Genomic DNA, 17248 nt, shown 5'->3' with positions numbered 1-17248 from the left:
AAGAACTAAAATTGTGTATTAAAAAAAATTGTATTAAATTATTAATGAGGAATTTAAAAGATTAAGGAACTAAAATAAAATATTTTAATAAATAAAAAAAGAGAATATAAATTTCAGGTTGTGGCGCGAGAAATGAAAGGGAAGTTATAAGTTATAACAAATATTTGCATTATTATCTCTTACGACAACTCATTTGCAGAAGAAACCAGAAAGACGAAGCCCCTGTTATCTGCTGGAGAGGAAAAACTGAAACTCAATCGGGCACCGACGAGACAACGGCGGCAATGAGAAGGAGAAATGGAAGCTGCAACCTCGCTACGTTTCTCTATTATTCTCACAATCCAACGATCCGCATTTCGTAGAGTTTACATTTCAGGCACCTCTCTGATACATATCTCTTCCCGCTTCTGCGTTTTTGTTTCTTTGATTCAAATTCCAGTTTCAATTCCAGGATAGGAGTTGAATCGATTGAGTTATGGGCTGCTGCCAATCGTCGTTACTTCAACTGAAAAAACCTTCAGCCGATGTTAATGAACAAAACAATCCTCAAGGCCAGAAGAATACCCACCATCAGAATGGAGAAGAAGCCCCGCCGGCTGATGAATGCGTTGAGTTTTCGTTCGCCGACCTCAAGGCGGCGACGAACAACTTCTTCTCCGAATACATTGTATCGGAAAGCAGTGATAAATCGCCCAACGTCGTTTACAAGGGATGTCTTCAGAAAGAGAACAATCGACGCTGTATTGCAGTTAAAAAATTTACCAAAGCTGCGTGGCCGGACCGCAAACAGTTCGCCGTACACACTCGTGTTCATTTTTCTCAATTTCTCGGATTCTGATTGTCACCATTTCCTTCCCTTGCTATTAATTGTTATTCGCTTATGTTGTTGGTGTTGAATTCTTATTCAGGAGGAAGCCTCTGGTGTGGGGAAATTGAGAAACGAAAGACTTGCCAATTTAATCGGCTACTGCTGCGAGGGCGACGAAAGGCTGCTTGTTGCGGAGTATATGCCCAATTGCACCCTCGCAAAGCATTTGTTCCACTGTAAGTCTCTTGAACCCATTCTTGATTGATGATTCTGGAATTTATCATATCAAACCAGTCTTCTTCTTCTTCGTCGTCGTTGTATGGTTCTATTGTATGGTTTAGATGTTCAATCTGCCTATGGACGATGTAGAATCGCCATAAAAGAGAACTGCCATAATTTTTCTTTTTACAAGTTTATGATCTGCGTCTTCCCTGGAGACGAAGCTATCGATGATGCATTATACTTCCAATCTGTTGATTCCGTATTTTTGCTTATTCTTACTTTTGTTGTGTTCTTATTTTCTTGAAAACTTGAATGAGTAAAACAATGAGTGAGATCATGCACATCAATCCATACAAATTGGACATCTGGTGCATTTTTTTTTTTTTTTTAGACGTAAAACGTAATCGGTTATACAATTTCGTTGACAGGGGAGAAACAAACCATTGAGTGGGCAATGCGTTTAAGAGTTTCTCTATACATCGCTGAAGCATTACAATATTGTTGTCAGGAAAAACGTCCATTATACCACGACTTGAATGCAGACAGGGTTCTATTTGACGAGGTGCTTTAACGATCAACAAACCCCCTTCCCCTTTTTTTCGCTAGAAAGAAAACGATAATAATTTCCTTGATATTTGTGATAAGAATTGCGAGAAAACTTGTGGCTTTCCTTTTCAAATGCCCATTTTTCTAATTTTTATGAGGGCGATAGATTTTTTATTTTGAAACACCCACATTGAAGCGTTCTCGTTAAAAGAAAAATTTCCACTCAAAAGGATCTTTCGAATCATATTGTATTAATGTGGCTAGATATTTTGCAGAATGGCGATCCTCGGCTATCATGTTTTGGATTGATGAAAAACAGCATGGACGGAAAAAGTTACAGCACCAATTTAGCTTATACACCTCCAGAGTATTTAAGAGATGGTACTTGAACAACATCCGCTTTTTATTATCAAACTTAATTAGTCATTTCTTTCTTCTACCATTTACAAAAGGAGCATAGATCTGTTGGTTATCCATACGAAATTGTATATTAGAATTTTATAGCCTTCAGTTATCTGATTATTCATCGAATCTCCCTTAACGGAAAGTCCAACTCCAGATTGATCAAATGTTAAAAGACTTGTTATAGAACACTTGATCACCAGTAGGATCCGTACGAATCTTAGTTATGAAGGAAAAGAGAATGAGCATTAGGATCCTTATGAATGTCTCTTGGATATTACAGCAAGAACTTAACCGTATTGTTCTCTTCCACTTGTTGATTGTATCACTGTCATAATTGGCTGCTTTTTTCAGGAACTGTAATTCCTGAAAGCGTTATGTATAGCTTTGGGACTATCCTCTTAGACCTTCTTAGTGGAAAGCATGTCCCTCCGAATCAAGTAAGTACTTTATAGTTTTTACCAATGTCTAATTTAGGGGCATGAAACAGAAGCATATTAATGCCGATGTTTAATTTTATCAAAGAAGATGGGTTTCTTCTTTTTTTTCTTTTCCATTTATTTCCTCGACTTCCATGCAGGCACTTGATATGATTGGAGGTAAGAACATTACGCTCTTGATGGATTCACATTTAGATGGCAAATTTTCAACTGAAGAGGCGACTTTAGTATTTGAGCTTGCCTCACAGTGCTTGCAATATGAACCTAGGAATCGACCAAGTATTAGAGAACTTGTAGCAGCACTCACCCCTCTCCAAAATAACTCTGATGTGAGCGGTTTTTATTTATTCATATATATATATATATATATATATATATATATATATATATATATTGTGGACCTCTTGTGGTGCTTTTCTTTTCGAAGAGATACTTCAGTCAAATTTATTCAGTACTTTTAACTTCTAATGTGATAAATTCTTGCTTATAGATTCCATCATATGAAATGCTGGGTATCCCAAAGCACGAGGAAATACCTTTGGTGCCACAACTGCCTCTCTCTGTAATGGGCGATGCTTGTTCTCGAGTGGACCTAACAGCCATTCATCAGCTTTTGCTCGTGTCACATTATAAGGATGATGATGGATCCTGCGAAGTAAACCATCTCTGATACTGAAACTCAATTCTATAGTTTCATTTCTTGGAAGTTTTTTCCCGTTAGATTGTTGATCCTTATTAAATGCTAAAATCTTCATCTCCAACTGGATTTATGCAGCTGTCCTTCCAAGAATGGACTCAACAGATTCGAGATATGTTGGAGGCGCGTAAGCGAGGCGACATGGCATTTCGAGATAAAAATTTTATAGAGGCAATAGACGGCTATACTACGGTAAGAAGCTATATGCCTTGATGATGTATATGAACTTTGAGATTAACACCCTCCACCAAACCTGAAAATACACAACTTCTGGATCGTTAAGTTGAGTTGCTCTATGCTGAAGATTGACGTATTATTTATGGCATCATGTGCAGTTCATTGACGTAGGAAATATAGTATCTCCAACAGTCTACGCGCGAAGAAGTATTTGTTATCTGCTGTGTGATAAACCAGATGCAGCACTTAGAGATGCCATGCAAGCACAATTGGCTCACCCTGAGTGGCCGACTGCATTTTACTTGCAGGCCGTTGCCCTTGTTAAGCTCGGAATGCACAAGGATGCAGCTGACATGTTGAATGAGGCATCAACATTAGAGAAGAAAAGGCATAATAGAGGTAGCAGAGGGTATTGAGAATTCAGTTCTCTCAAACACTTTGGTGCATTTTTTGCCTACCATGGGATCTGTAAGTTATCATTCAAGTGGTATGCACTTTGTGAAATAATTAGTTGATTCGGCTTTGTGTATTGAACATATATAATACAATTCCATGTCAATATGCTTCTCTATGCAACAAATAACTCAGCTTTTCCATCAATGAAGAGGCTCATGAACTCTTCCCCGTCCACGGTTTCCTTCTCGATAAGGAGTTGTGCAAGCTTGTGCAGAATGTCGATGTGGGTCGTGATTATCTGCTTAGCCCTTGAATATGCCACCTCTACTAACTCCCTAACCTCTGCATCCACAACATCTGCAGTTGCCATGGAGTAATCTTTCTGGGATGACATCTGCAAAGTTCCCAAACATTAATTATAATTAGAAATCGTTCTAAATAAATAGGATTTTGTGTAATAAGTTTTTGATATTTAGCGGCTTGAAAAAATAATCGCGGAAATCCAAACATTTATCTATCCATCCTTATAAGGTAGATCAGTCACATTATTACGTTCATCTGTGCATACCTGTTGACCTAAGAAGGGATTTCCGCCTGATCCACCAATTGCAATTTGTCCGATCTTTTTACTGAATCCAAACCTCTCAACCATTTGTCTTGCAACACGAGAAACTTGCATAAAGTCGTTCGATGCGCCCGTTGTGACGTTGTCTTCTCCAAATATCACCTCCTCAGCCACCCTGCATTGGCCATTAAATGCAAATTGAATACCATATAAGCTCTATAACTCAACTCTAAGAACATTTTTCATTATTTCAAAAGGTCAGGTTGGCGTATAGAATGACCACAGTGATACTCGTAAAAGTTGTCGTAAAGGACCGTCAAGCAGTATGGCCAGACAATCAAACATTAGGGTCATTGCAAGGATGAAGTTTGAATAATGTATACCTTCCTCCAAGGGCAACAGCCATCTGATTCTCCAGGTAGCTTCTGCTGTACAATCCAGATTCGAGCCTCTCTTCGCTTGGAGCAAAAAAGGTAAGTCCACCAGCTTGGCCACGGGGAATGATCGATATCTTCGCCACGGGATCGTATTCTGGCATCAAAGCTCCAACAAGAGCGTGCCCGGCCTCTGCATTTGGAAAAGAAACGAGCTGTTAATAGAATTGCAAAACCAGACAATGACAGTCATATTGGCATATACCATGGTATGCAACTAATTTCTTCTTCTCATCTGAGACGACGGCGTTCTTCTTTTCCGGCCCTGCAATTATCCTCTCAAGAGCATCTGATATCTCATCTTTGCTAATTTCCTTGAGATCACGCCGGGCTGCAAGAATGGCTGCTTCATTCATCAAGTTCTGCAAATCAGCTCCAGTGAAACCAGGGGTTCTCCTTGCTATCTTTTCGAAGTCAACATCTTTAGCAAGTGCCTTCCCTCTTGAGTGCACCTACAAGACATCAGTGTATCAGATAAAGAAAGAATACAGAGCACTTAGAACATTAACAAAAAGAAAAAATGCAACAGATGTTCCAAACTACAACACTACAAAAACACATAAAAAAACGAAAATGAGCGTCTTTTGTAACGGCCCGTCCTTTCTGACCGCCCAAACCCACCGATAGCAAATATTATCCTCTTTGTGCGTTTCCTTTTGGGATTCCCTTCAAGGTTTTAAAACCATGAAGCTGATGGCGATATGTGACGGGCAAAAGCGGACAACATTTGCTAACGGTGGGCTTCTAAGGTTGACACACCACTTAAAATCAAGCGTAACAAAAGCCTAAGTGCCTTGCTCTAACCAAGAATCCATTACAATTTCATTGATCTTGAGACAATAAGAGTTTCCAATGCACTGACCTGAAGAATCCTGACTCTCCCAGCAACATCAGGACGGTCGACGGTAACTTGTCTATCAAACCTTCCGGGCCTGAGCAAAGCAGAATCAAGAACATCTGGTCTGTTTGTAGCAGCCAATACAATCACACCAGAATTACCGGAAAACCCATCCATCTCAGTCAATAGCTGATTGATTGTTTGCTCTCTCTCATCGTTCCCACCTCCAAGACCAGCCCCTCTCTGTCTCCCCACAGCGTCAATCTCATCAATGAACACAATGCAAGGAGCTTTGGACTTGGCCTTGTCGAACAAGTCCCGCACTCTCGAAGCACCCACACCAACGAACAGTTCTACAAATTCTGAGGCAGCACACGAGAAGAATGGCACGCCAGCTTCACCAGCCACGGCCCGCGCCAGAAGAGTTTTTCCCGTACCGGGCGGCCCAACAAGGAGGCACCCTTTTGGGATTTTAGCTCCAAGAGCTGTGTACTTGTCTGGGTTTTTCAAGAAATCAACCACTTCCTGCAATTCAAGCTTGGCTTGGTCAGCTCCAGCTACATCGGCAAAAGTCACGCCAGTTTCAGGCACTTCTTGGAACTTGGATTTTGATCTTCCAAAATCCATCGGCCCACCTAATCCACCGGGGCCGCCGGGGCCACCCTGAGAGCGGCGGAAGAGGAGGAACAATCCAGCAAAGGCCAAAACGGGGAACAACAAATTACCAATGAAATTGAACAATCCATTTCCAGCGTCGCCTTCAGACACCGAAATATCAACACCGTTCATGGCAAGAATGTCGATAAGATCAGGGTCATTGGGGACTATCACAGTGGCACGACGGCCATCGATGGCAGTAAGCTGAAGCGCAGAGCCGTCTTTACTAAACCTAACTCGTTCCACCTTCCCCTTCTTCACCGCATTCAGGAATTCACTGTATCGCCATTGGCTACCTTCGGGAAGGTCCGAAACCGATTGAGATTGGGGTTTCGGAGCAGTGAGAAGGAGATTCTGAGAGAAGGGCGAGGAAGTTGAAGTGCTGGGACTCGCCGCTTGAGCTTCAATTACCGGAGGAGGCGGCGGAGGAGGGGTAGCATCGTCCACGGCTAGAGCTTGTGGCGCAATCGAAGAGAAGATGAGAGCAGCCAAAGTAGCTCGAGATGGAATCGACTTTAAGTGTTCAAAATTGGGTTTCTCACTAAGAACGCTTCGCGTAAGAACAAGCTTCCTCCTCGAAATGAAAGGCAAACGCGTCGCCGATCTGGTGGTTTTGGGTGTCGGAGGAGAGATTAAGGTGTTAGTTCCGAAGAAGGTTGAAGATAGAAGAGGATTAGTGGCGGAGGAAGCCATAACTCCGACGAAATTTCAGCCGATTGCTTCAATTCAATCTGGTAAATAAAGAGGAAAAAGAAAAATCGAAGAATTCCAGAGAAATCGCGTCCAATTTTTTTGTCGTTGTTTGATAATGTGAAGGGGAAATGGGTGGATTTCATCTTTGAATCCGCGCCATAGAATCAAGAGGCGTTAACATCTGGTCTACGTGTGCGCTTAAACTCCAATTAGTTCTTCTCTCCAAACAAATTTTGTTCTAGAAATATCTTTGGTGGCATCCTAAGAACGTCAAATTATTTATATGTTAGGAACCTTATTGAAATTATATGATGAAAGCAATTACTTGAGCTATGATGATAAAATTATTACAGTAACAACCCACCAATTACAATGAATAGATATGTATTGTGTTTTCATTCTGATAATCGAATAGATGAAATAAATAAATAGAATTTTCTTCCATAATTGAAATCTTATTAAAATCATTCATATATCGTTCCAACACCAACATAGTTTAAAAATATATTAATAATATGTCAACAACTGCCCGTCTAGCTCAGTTGGTAGAGCGCAAGGCTCTTAACCTTGTGGTCGTGGGTTCGAGCCCCACGGTGGGCGAGTAGATTGACTGTTTACAACCACCAGTTTTTATTTATTTTTTAAATTTGCTTTTAAATGGTGCTTTGTCGGGATTTTGCGTGTTTAAATTTCACTTTCATCCTCACCACTTTAAAATTTTATACTATTTTCGTGCTGAATCTGTAACTTTTATCTTAAAAAAAAAATATATTCATTTTGATCTTATCTTTATTTATTTTTAGATTACTTTTGAGTATGCATTAGTAAGTTTGTATGGGTATGATAGAAAAATAACAATGCAAAGGCCAAAATTGTTAGGAGATTTTGAAAGTTTTAAGAACTAAGAATTCAGAAATGAAAATGAAACAAATGTTTAAGAACCAATATAATATTTAAATTTAGTAGTTTATTTAATACAAACGTATATCCCAAACCGTGTTTGTATGGTTGGAGCTTACAGGGTTTATATCTTAAAACCCAATCAAAACCGCAATGACGCAAAAGTCCATTAAAAACACTGGAGGACTTGAAGTCTCTTCGAAGAAGCCTGCGATACGGCATTGTCTGAATCTAAACCCACCTGCAATTAGCGACCGGTAATTTTGACAGAAGCAGTTCAAAGGTCAATCCTCCTCATTATAAGCTAACAGTTATGTGGTTGCCATGAACCCAATCAGATGCCTTCAAAATGAGAGCTCTCAACTGCAATGAAGCTGTGTCCAAATCCAACCCTTTCAATCACTCCTACTCCGTTTGTTGAACTGAATCGATCTAAGTTTTCAATAGAAGGATCTGAAATGGCATCTACGCATTTTCTACGACAACTTAAGAAATGGTATACTTCCCGTAAGTGTTACCGAGAAGAGAGAACTTTTGTTGCCTCGGAGTTAACAGGGGCAATTTATCCATAACTTAGTCTCAGTGGAACTTTGGAGGAATCATCTCCCTCAGGATTACCTTCCAGCAAGCAAACAGATACTGAGTGCATTGAAATTGGTATCTATACACGAGCTACCCATGAAATAACAATATTGCTGTACTGCAGAGAGCCCTAGAGGCAACTTCGAGGCTTTGGAATTTAGCATTCAGAAAGCTGAGAAACTGGAATGCTCTTTCAAGATCAACCAATTCTCTATTTCTATGCATTTGATACCTCTTCAGTTAAGTTTCTATTTTAAAAAAAGTACAGTGCCTATAACTGTCTCACGGCAGATAAATTCCTGAATGCTTTTTTCACCATTGATTACATGAAATTCAGGTTGGACCAATCAAATTAGCCTGATGGAATAACCTTAATTTAAGAAGAGGGTAAACTTGGAGCAAGAGAAGCAATAAAACAAAAGAACAAACTAAATTCAGAAGTAGGCATTGATCTTTGCTTGAACTCAACAACAGCAGTGATTGAACACAAATCAAATATTCAAAACACATCAGAAGAATTCATGATTACAAAGTAAAAATGATGAAGTGATGTCAATGTCCACTTGGCTATCACAATATCCTTATTTGAACAGAACTCAGCAAATATGGTACTCGTAACATTCAAATAGGGGAACCTGCAACTGAAGCTTTGCCATTTCCCCTTCTGCCCACCATTGACAGCAACCCTACAAAGGACCTGGAAAACTTATCAACAGAACTCCCTAATATCAAGTGGTTAATAGTTCAGTGTTGCAAATACAGCAGGGCACATTTTGTTTTGACTTTTTTTTATCTATAAACATAGACAATTAATTGGAGAAAACTGAAAAGAGAGGTAAATAATGAAAAGGGTACCTAGTGATCATGTCCATGGTCACCATGGCCTTCCCATGGATGTCTCCAGCCCTAATCATTACAAATATTACAAGAATAAGACATCCAGGAATGGAAAATAAATACTGAGGCATATATCATCGACAAGAAAGAAAAAATGGGAAAAAACTAATAGAGATTCAGATACATAATAGTAAGTAGAAATGTAATTCGTGATTTGGAAAACGAAGACATTTACCAGTACTACAGGTCCATCTTGTTTCGCCCTGTATAGCACCCAAAACCTGAAAGATAATAGTTAATAATTTGGTAAAAAAACAGATTTTGAACCGCTTGGCAATGCCAATTTATCAATCCTACTGATTCCGATCGATTTCTAATTTTCACAGAGACGTCAAATTGTGTACGAGACAAGGTATTAAGAGATAGCATCAAAATAATAATGAAATTTGTGACTCCACTCGATTGCGATGCATTCATTTAGAAATATCCGATGAGGCCAGATCGGAAACGATGCAGGACTTGGAAAGATAGAGAAAGAAGGTAAATAAAGTAAATATGGCGCAGATTGGCTAAAACATGAGACAAATTTAGGTTCCTTCAATAGAAATGTTCGATCGGGAATTAACAAAGCTAGGGTTTGTACCACATGACGGCGCACAATCCCTTGCCGGTGACGGTGTGCCAGCGTTTTGGCTGGTGTATGGTCATGCCCTTGAAAGTCGTACCAGCTCCGTGCCCACCACCTCCCATATTGGCCTCTGCACTTTCAATTGACCAGCAAAATCTGATTGCAGAAATGATCGGAGGAGGAGGAGGAAGATGAAAACTTGGATTAAAATCACTCTCGAGACCTGACTCTTGATTTTGAAAATGACTATGGGGAAGCTCATAGAATGGGCTTTCAAGCTGGGCCAATCAAGTGAATGGGCCTTTTCCCTTCGGCCCAAGGTCTCGTAGCCTACAACGCATTTCCAGTGGTAATCCAAATCTGTACGTGGTTGAATGATTTACAAAATATATTTGGATTTAAATAATTAACAAGGTCGCAAACAAATATTTAAAGTTGAATGATTTAATTTTTATATATTTTTAAAGAACATTACACGAACACGATGTGTTATTACAATTTCGCCCTTCAAATTCCAATTCCAATTTTTTCATTTTAAATTGATAATGAAAAATGTTAAATCAACGAAGAGATTTGCAAATCCTCCCTTTATTTCTCAACGTACCCATCGACCGACTTGACCTTTAGGACACGTGTCACCGGCCAATAAGTAGAAAATAAAATAACGTGAAATATTCAATTTAATTACAAGTCGGAAGTCGGTGCGTTGGCAAACGAAAAACAAACATGCATATTGCATTGTACAATACAATACACATGTATTAATATCTTTTCTTTCCAATTTTGACCTTTAAACGGCGGCGGCTGTAAGCCTCTATACATGCCAACCTGAAAGCCTCCGCGGCCAAAATCCGTCTCAAAACTCCACCTCCTACTCTCACTCTCGAAAAATTATACTTTTCCGGCCACCTCATGGCGGTCTACGGCGGCGACGTTCCCGAAGTGGATCCAAGAAGCGGCTTCTGCAAATCCACGAAAATCTTCCACAGCAAACGCCGCCCAATCCCGCTTCCCCCTAATCAATCCCTCGATGCGACGACGTTTATCTCATCCCGCCCCCACAACGGAAAAATCGCCCTCATCGACGCCACCACCGGCCAACACATCACCTATTCCCACCTCTGGGAGTCTGTCGACTCCGTAGCCTCCTCCCTTTCTGACATGGGCATCAGAAAAGGCCACGTCATCCTCCTCCTTTCCCCAAACTCCATTTTCTTCCCCATTATTTGCCTCGCCGTCATGTCCCTCGGCGCCGTCATCACCACCACAAATCCCCTCAACACCCCTCAAGAAATCGCCAAACAGATCGCCGATTCCAACCCCATCTTAGCCTTCACCACCCAACAACTAATCCCCAAAATCGCCAGTTCCAAATTGCCAGTCGTTCTGATCGACGGTGAAATTCAAATTAAAAAATTCTCAGTCAAAATCGTGTCGACGCTGGGCGAAATGATGAGGAAAAAATCCAGTGGAAGTCGAGTTAAGGAGCGTGTGGACCAAAACGACACAGCGACTCTGCTTTACTCCTCTGGAACGACAGGGGCCAGCAAGGGCGTAGTGTCGTCTCACAAGAATCTAATTGCGATGGTTCAAGTCGTTGTGACGAGGTTCAAATTGAGCGAAGGGGAAGGGACTTTTATTTGTACGGTTCCGATGTTCCATATTTACGGCCTTGTGGCCTTCGCTACGGGGCTGCTCTCTTCTGGATCGACAATCGTCGTGTTGTCCAAATTCGAGATTCATGAAATGTTGTCGGCGATTGAGAAGTACAGAGCCACGTATCTGCCTCTTGTGCCGCCGATACTGGTGGCGATGGTGAACGCTGCCGAGCAGATAAAGGGAAAGTACGATTTGGGGTCGTTACACACGGCGTTGTCCGGCGGAGCGCCGCTCGGGAAGGAGGTGATTGAGGGTTTCGTTGAGAAGTATCCAAATGTTTCCATTCTTCAGGGATATGGATTGACGGAGTCCACAGGAATTGGGGCGTCCACCGATTCTCTGGAGGAGAGCCGCCGGTACGGCACGGCAGGGCTTCTATCGCCGAGCACCGAGGCCAAGATTGTTGACCCGGACACCGGCGAGGCTCTGCCTGTGAACAGAACCGGAGAGCTCTGGCTCAGAGGGCCCACCATCATGAAAGGTAAGGAAAGTGGTCAATGGGCGACATGATTGAATCCATTTTTGGATACTACAATTTATTATGTCATTAATTTTAAGAATAATCTTTAATAATTTTGATTTCTTTTTATTTAAAGAACAATGGAATTTTAAAATACAATTGTTTGAAATTAAAAAAAAAAAAGAAAAAAAAAAAGAAAAAAAAAAGAGGCGTTACTTTGGCCAAATGGTAAATTCAATAGTATGTTTGGTAATTTAAAAATATAATTGGATAGAAACTAATGAAGTTGGTGTTTAAAAAATTGTAGGGTATTTTGGTAATGTGGAGGCCACCACCTCAACTCTTGATTCTGAGGGATGGCTGAGAACCGGCGATCTATGTTACGTTGATGAAGATGGTTTTATTTTTGTGGTTGATCGCCTTAAAGAACTCATCAAATATAAGGGCTATCAGGTAATTTAGATAAATCTTTTGTTTTTTTTTTTTAAGTTTTATTTATTTACTTTATTTTATTTAATATTATTTTTCAGGTGCCTCCCGCAGAATTAGAGGCATTGTTGCTCACTCATCCCAGCATCTCCGATGCAGCTGTAATTCCGTAAGTTCAAAATTTTCATGTATTTTTCATTTTTTTAATACGGTAAATTAATATCATTTTATAAACAACTTATCAGTATTATTGTCATGTATTTACATTGATATATTTTCTTTCTAATTCCAGATATCCAGACAAAGAGGTTGGACAGTATCCAATGGCCTACGTGGTCAGAAAGGGTGGAAGTGACATTTCACATGAAGATATAATGCAATTCGTGGCAAGACAGGTCAGCACTTATATTTTCGATTATTAATAGATTTTTCTTTTTGTTGCGGAGATCGAATGCATCAAATAGTGTGTTGGAAATGTTTCTGAGTTTGCCTATGATTTTGTAATTTATAATCTGAGATGGGTCCACGTGTGCTTGTACAGGTGGCTCCGTACAAGAGAATCCGGCGGGTTGCGTTCGTGGATTCCATTCCCAAGAACCCCTCCGGTAAGATTCTGAGAAAGGATCTCATAAAGCTCGCAACCTCCAAACTCTGAATCAAATGCTCTTCGAAGAATCTGGACCGCTGATGAGACCGCGGGATGCTGATTTGATCTAGTCGGAGTTGCTTTTGCTTTGCCGCCCGTATATACTAATAGTAGTGTTGAGTGGAACGCTGTCGTTTTGGTCCATGACTACCAAGCGCTTTTACCTTTTTAAAATATTTACCTGTGCTGGTCTGAGAATAAAACTTAATGAAAGTTAAATACTTTGGGCCGACATGGCAAATTTTGTGGGCCGCTGTCGTTGGTCTGAGAACGCCGTCGTTTAGTAAAAGTTAAACTCGTCAGTTAAATTATAAAAGTAACAATAAAAAATTGCAAAACTTGGTTACGAAGTTTTGGGCCGACATGGAAAATTTAGTGGGCTTCATGGGCCTGGCTTAAGTTTCAAAAAGCAGACAGAAACAGCTAATCGCGGCTCATGCGAAACACCTTTTCTTAATTGTCCATTACCAAATAGAGCCCGCCGAGAAAAAGCAATTTACCGCAAATCGCACCGTTTTGGCGCTTTTCTTCTCTCAGTCCCCGGGTCCACTTTCCCTTTTCCGTTCTTTAGAGATAGGCCACTTGCCGTCGGGAAGGTCTAGATCTTTCTGGAAGCCACCTTCATTTAACACCTCCGCTGTTCTGCCCCGCCCCTTCGTCTCCTTCGGAAAATTGCTGTTCTGTGATTGGATTGAATCGAGCTCCGACTACAAAAGATTTCGCCGGTGGTGTATTGTGATTCTCGTCGACATTCATTTCCGTCGGTGCCGGTTCTTTTTTCCGTTGCTTGTACTATTTTTTCGTCTGAAGAGGTACGTTTTTCGTTGTAGCTTCCGGAATCCCTTGGTGGATTATGTATTTCCGTTTATTGAATTCAGTTTCATCGGGATCGTCGAGTTTTCCTTTCGTTGTCTGGATGATTCTTTCCGTCGTAATTGGATCTCCACTTTCTTCTGCCTTCTGTGTCTCCCTGGATGATTCTTCTTGTTTTCTCTCGTCTTTCCTAACCGTTGCAATTATTCAACCATAATTTTCAATGGAATTTGAATGGATACTACAACTTCTTCCCCAAGAACTGTGGTCATACTATTTAATTTGGCTAGCTGTTTGCGTAGATTGAGTGTGTTGCTTTAGATCTTCATATTTTGATGTTGCACGTTTTCTGTTGGCGCGAACAGATGTCTCTCACATTATTGCTTCGCTAATACGAAATGTGAATAGGTTTATTATCGAATCTTGATGACAGCCCAGTCTTCTTTTCTTGCAAAACCTTGTCATTTTAACCAGATTTGTGCTACCCGCGTCTAGTGCGGCCTCTCCGCTTCAACCAGCCTCCCCACAATAAATGTATCTGCTTTGACTTGCTAGTTGTTGTCTTATATCTCTATTATGATCTTCATTCATGGATTGGGATTTAGTTTCTGCGCCTGGTTGTTTAGACGGTAGCTGCAGCTGAATAGCATGGCGGACCATTCAAATGAAGGTTCTAGCACCAGCAGTATTTCCGGGGAGACTGCGACTTCGATTATTGAGCTAAAAATCAAGACTTTAGATTCACATATCTACAGTTTTCAAGTGAATAAAGATGTAAGAATTCAATTTTTTTTTTCTAGAAAGAAATTACTTTGTTATTACTTTGAAATGTTATTTTACAAGAATCCTGAATGTAGTAACAAAAGAAGTAAATTTATCAATGAAATTATTCCATATTCAAAATAACTTTTCCTTAGCCGTGACTATATGCTTTTTACCTGGGCTACTCATTATTCTTGAAGAGGGTAAAATGATTAAAAGAACAAACTTCATTGTGAGATACAAAAAATGTACCAGAAAAGTGAACTCATAGCCTTTCCGTTTTCTTAATACGAGTCTGCTTCCTCTTCATGCACATTCCTTACGTGCTCTTTTTGCCTGTCAATGTATTAGATGCCGGTTCAATTATTCAAGGAGAAAATCGCAAATGAAATAGGAATCCCAGTGAATCAGCAACGTTTGATATTCAGGGGAAAGGTTTTAAAGGATGAACATTCTCTTTCTGAGTATTGTATCCTCCCACTGTCTGCATTTAGTGTATATTTCTCTTTAATAATTGTTGTATTTTCTCTTTTTCTTTTTCTTTTTCTACAACAAATCCTCGTTTTTTAGTTGCAAACCATTTTACCACATTTTTCATGTAGGGGGTGCTTGCTTCCTAATCTGCGTATTCAATCTCAAATTTATTGGGTAATAGTCTTTTATATGGTAATGGTTGTTCTGCTTGTTGGTGGTCAAGATAAGATATTTATATAATATGGTGGTCTTGAAAGTTTAATAGCATAAGGGTTGATGTTGCGGATGGGAGTTTCTTCTTTATTTAAGTAATATTAGATGAAAGTATGACATGTTGGAACTGTTTTCATTTGACGATAGCTTGTGATTCTTATGTTATTTAGTTAGTGCGTATAACAGCCTTAATACTTAGTATGCATGTTCTAGTTTTCTTATTGACAAGTCTTTTCAGGTTTGTAGCCTTGGATAATTTATTGCTTAGTTTTGCTGTTTGATGCTTCTTTTCGTGCAATTGAGTGCACTTGTTTATGGATTTGGAGTCTGGACTGTAGTTTCTTAATGCTTTAAGATTTGGAAAATGGACATACATTGCATTTAGTTGAAAGGCAACCAACACAGCAACAGGCAGCATCAGATACTAGCTCTGGCGAAAGACCTGCAAATGGTATGCCAAATAGAGTACTGTACTAGGTTTGAGAATTTATAAACATGTGGGATATTGTTCATTTTCTTAAGTTCTCTTTTATTTGCTTCTTAGTACCTTCTTCAACCGGTAACGAAGCTGGAGTTGGTGCCCCTCGAAATCGACAAATTGCACATAGTGTTGTTTTAGGAACATTTAATGTTGGGGATCAAGGTGAAGGCATTGTTCCTGATCTTTCTCGGGTATACACCTTAATGTTCTTTTTTCCTTTTTTTCCTTCAATTTATTTGTTCATTATTATTATTAATGTGCTTATAATGGACTCTCATCTTATATAATATAATTCCTATCCCAAGTTATATGATGGACATTGGTGAATTTCGTATTGCCTAGTGAATGAAACAAAATTTTCCTTGTTCCTCCCCTTTTCTAGGTTATTGGGGCCGTTCTGAATTCTATTGGACTAAGCAGCCAAAATGCAAACATCCCACCTGGTATGCAGTCTACATTGGTAAGTGAGGAGTTCTTTATCTTTAAATGAAAAACGGTGTATGTTTCCATGAAAAATCAACAAATTTGGGAAGTTCAGGATATATTAGGTCCTGCTTGGTATGCAATTCGGATTCTAGTTATCAAATGAATCTAGTGAATAGCCTGACAAATTTGTTTTTGAAAACTATATTTGATTCACTTTCACAACGTTATATAATTTATAAGATATTTTGTACAGGTGTTTTGATTTAAGAAATGAGATGAGTTTATTCTTCGTACGTGTGTTTTTGAAGACATAAATTTAAGAACTTCTTCTTCTTGTGCCACATTGTAGTTGAAGCTGAACATGTTTTGATGCTGTATTCTGCGTTGTCTGTCACCCAAATAATTATTGCCTCTTATGTTCGTAGTTCTCTCAATTGCATGATTTCAGTAGCTTTAAACAGCATTTTTTTTTTTTGTTGACGTGGATATCAGATTCCTCTGACCTCTATATTTACAGTTTCTGGATATCGTGTAAAATATGGTTGATATGGTTATGCCCTTACAGCCTAACAATCGTGGCACAGCAAGTCAAGGAAATGAAACATTTAGAGCTAACAATGAGGCTGGAGGACAGGCAACGAGTCAAGCTCAAACTGGACCGGCATTTCCCGGCCAGCCATCACAAAGCTTTCCTCACGTGATTCAAATTCCACTTGCCAGTGCAGCCGTATCAGTTCCTTCCATTCATGCGGTAGTTTACCTTTTTTCTGTACATTGCCAAATTGTGATTTATCTTGCTTGATAGGGTTGGTCTCTTGGGTCATCTATTGACTAATTTGTGTACTCTTCTACTTAGCCCATTCCTGACGCTATGACAACACTTTCCGAGTTCATGAACCGTATGGAGCTTGCAATATCTCAGAATGGTGGTAAGCATTGAACCACAATATCATTGATTTGATGCTTAAAATAAATGCTTCTTTTGAACGGCTTTTTTCATACTCTAATTTTTTTTTTTTTTTTGGACTAATTACAATGTTTTTTTTTTTTTTTTTTTTTTTTT

General features: G+C 39.7%; 5 protein-coding genes and 1 non-coding gene across 11 annotated transcripts in view; 4 read left to right on the top strand and 2 right to left on the bottom strand.

Moving 5' to 3' along the window:
• Positions 1-133: 133 nt before the first annotated feature.
• On the top strand, positions 134-3763 carry LOC111443104 (probable serine/threonine-protein kinase At4g35230). 2 transcript variants are annotated; one of them, XM_023080747.1, is made up of 10 exons: positions 134-376; positions 452-796; positions 909-1044; positions 1459-1592; positions 1852-1957; positions 2333-2418; positions 2559-2747; positions 2909-3073; positions 3194-3307; positions 3451-3763. In XM_023080747.1, exons 2-10 carry the CDS (start codon positions 476-478, stop codon positions 3706-3708), a joined length of 1509 nt encoding a protein of 502 aa, XP_022936515.1. In that variant the 5' UTR covers positions 134-376; positions 452-475; the 3' UTR covers positions 3709-3763. The 2 variants fall into 2 exon arrangements, with proteins under 2 accessions (XP_022936515.1, XP_022936514.1); XM_023080746.1 differs by having other exon boundaries at positions 134-796.
• Positions 3717-7118, bottom strand: LOC111443101 (ATP-dependent zinc metalloprotease FTSH, chloroplastic-like). Its single transcript, XM_023080742.1, has 5 exons — positions 5550-7118; positions 4893-5139; positions 4637-4820; positions 4257-4428; positions 3717-4082 (listed from the first exon to the last, which is right to left on the bottom strand). The coding sequence occupies exons 1-5, from the start codon at positions 6873-6875 to the stop codon at positions 3861-3863; spliced, it is 2151 nt and encodes a 716-aa protein (XP_022936510.1). The 5' UTR covers positions 6876-7118; the 3' UTR covers positions 3717-3860.
• Positions 7119-7402: 284 nt separating this feature from the next.
• TRNAK-CUU lies at positions 7403-7475 on the top strand. Its single transcript has one exon. It is a non-coding gene; the product is annotated as a tRNA-Lys (tRNA).
• Positions 7476-8768: 1293 nt separating this feature from the next.
• On the bottom strand, positions 8769-10059 carry LOC111443107 (NADH dehydrogenase [ubiquinone] 1 beta subcomplex subunit 2). 2 transcript variants are annotated; one of them, XM_023080751.1, is made up of 4 exons: positions 9838-10059; positions 9430-9475; positions 9213-9263; positions 8769-9054 (listed from the first exon to the last, which is right to left on the bottom strand). In XM_023080751.1, the coding sequence occupies exons 1-3, from the start codon at positions 9942-9944 to the stop codon at positions 9213-9215; spliced, it is 204 nt and encodes a 67-aa protein (XP_022936519.1). In that variant the 5' UTR covers positions 9945-10059; the 3' UTR covers positions 8769-9054. The 2 variants fall into 2 exon arrangements, with proteins under 2 accessions (XP_022936519.1, XP_022936520.1); XM_023080752.1 differs by having other exon boundaries at positions 8769-9043.
• A 457-nt stretch (positions 10060-10516) lies between these two features.
• Positions 10517-13257, top strand: LOC111443102 (4-coumarate--CoA ligase-like 5). The gene is made up of 5 exons (XM_023080743.1): positions 10517-11962; positions 12249-12394; positions 12472-12539; positions 12663-12765; positions 12912-13257. The coding sequence occupies exons 1-5, from the start codon at positions 10735-10737 to the stop codon at positions 13023-13025; spliced, it is 1659 nt and encodes a 552-aa protein (XP_022936511.1). The 5' UTR covers positions 10517-10734; the 3' UTR covers positions 13026-13257.
• A 227-nt stretch (positions 13258-13484) lies between these two features.
• The window catches only part of LOC111443100 (large proline-rich protein bag6-like), a 10808-nt gene continuing 7044 nt past the window's right edge, over positions 13485-17248 (top strand). The window contains exons 1-9 of one of the 4 annotated variants that reach the window (XM_023080740.1): positions 13485-13828; positions 14304-14363; positions 14456-14603; positions 14943-15060; positions 15634-15729; positions 15823-15950; positions 16142-16219; positions 16751-16936; positions 17042-17114. In XM_023080740.1, coding sequence (XP_022936508.1) covers positions 14478-14603; positions 14943-15060; positions 15634-15729; positions 15823-15950; positions 16142-16219; positions 16751-16936; positions 17042-17114 — 805 coding nt within the window. In that variant the 5' untranslated portion in view covers positions 13485-13828; positions 14304-14363; positions 14456-14477. Of the gene's footprint in view, positions 13829-14237; positions 14364-14434; positions 14604-14942; positions 15061-15633; positions 15730-15822; positions 15951-16141; positions 16220-16750; positions 16937-17041; positions 17115-17248 lie in introns of all 4 variants that reach the window. The other 3 variants (XM_023080739.1, XM_023080741.1, XM_023080738.1) reach the window with 3 other exon arrangements.

This window comes from Cucurbita moschata, unplaced genomic scaffold, assembly GCF_002738365.1.
Source record: "Cucurbita moschata cultivar Rifu unplaced genomic scaffold, Cmos_1.0 Cmo_Scf00005, whole genome shotgun sequence".
NCBI classification, from domain to species: domain Eukaryota; kingdom Viridiplantae; phylum Streptophyta; class Magnoliopsida; order Cucurbitales; family Cucurbitaceae; genus Cucurbita; species Cucurbita moschata.
The sequence above is the reverse complement of the archived record's forward strand: the minus strand, read 5'-3'. Positions and strand labels throughout refer to the sequence as shown.

Excerpts from the sequence above, each read along its gene's own strand:
- LOC111443101 (XM_023080742.1), bottom strand. The coding sequence starts at position 6,875 with ATGGCTTCCTCCGCCACTAATCCTCTTCTATCTTCAACCTTCTTCGGA. Across the intron at positions 5,140-5,549 it reads GGAGAGTCAGGATTCTTCAG|GTGCACTCAAGAGGGAAGGC; the intron begins GTCAGTGCATTG and ends GATGTCTTGTAG. Across the intron at positions 4,083-4,256 it reads ATCCCTTCTTAGGTCAACAG|ATGTCATCCCAGAAAGATTA; the intron begins GTATGCACAGAT and ends GGAACTTTGCAG.
- LOC111443104 (XM_023080747.1), top strand. The coding sequence starts at position 476 with ATGGGCTGCTGCCAATCGTCGTTACTTCAACTGAAAAAACCTTCAGCC. Across the intron at positions 797-908 it reads CGGACCGCAAACAGTTCGCC|GAGGAAGCCTCTGGTGTGGG; the intron begins GTACACACTCGT and ends ATTCTTATTCAG. Across the intron at positions 3,308-3,450 it reads CAATAGACGGCTATACTACG|TTCATTGACGTAGGAAATAT; the intron begins GTAAGAAGCTAT and ends CATCATGTGCAG.
- LOC111443102 (XM_023080743.1), top strand. The coding sequence starts at position 10,735 with ATGGCGGTCTACGGCGGCGACGTTCCCGAAGTGGATCCAAGAAGCGGC. Across the intron at positions 12,540-12,662 it reads TCCGATGCAGCTGTAATTCC|ATATCCAGACAAAGAGGTTG; the intron begins GTAAGTTCAAAA and ends TTCTAATTCCAG. Across the intron at positions 12,766-12,911 it reads TGCAATTCGTGGCAAGACAG|GTGGCTCCGTACAAGAGAAT; the intron begins GTCAGCACTTAT and ends GTGCTTGTACAG.
- LOC111443107 (XM_023080751.1), bottom strand. The coding sequence starts at position 9,944 with ATGGGAGGTGGTGGGCACGGAGCTGGTACGACTTTCAAGGGCATGACC. Across the intron at positions 9,476-9,837 it reads GGATTGTGCGCCGTCATGTG|GTTTTGGGTGCTATACAGGG; the intron begins GTACAAACCCTA and ends ATTATCTTTCAG. Across the intron at positions 9,264-9,429 it reads AAGATGGACCTGTAGTACTG|GGCTGGAGACATCCATGGGA; the intron begins GTAAATGTCTTC and ends TGTAATGATTAG.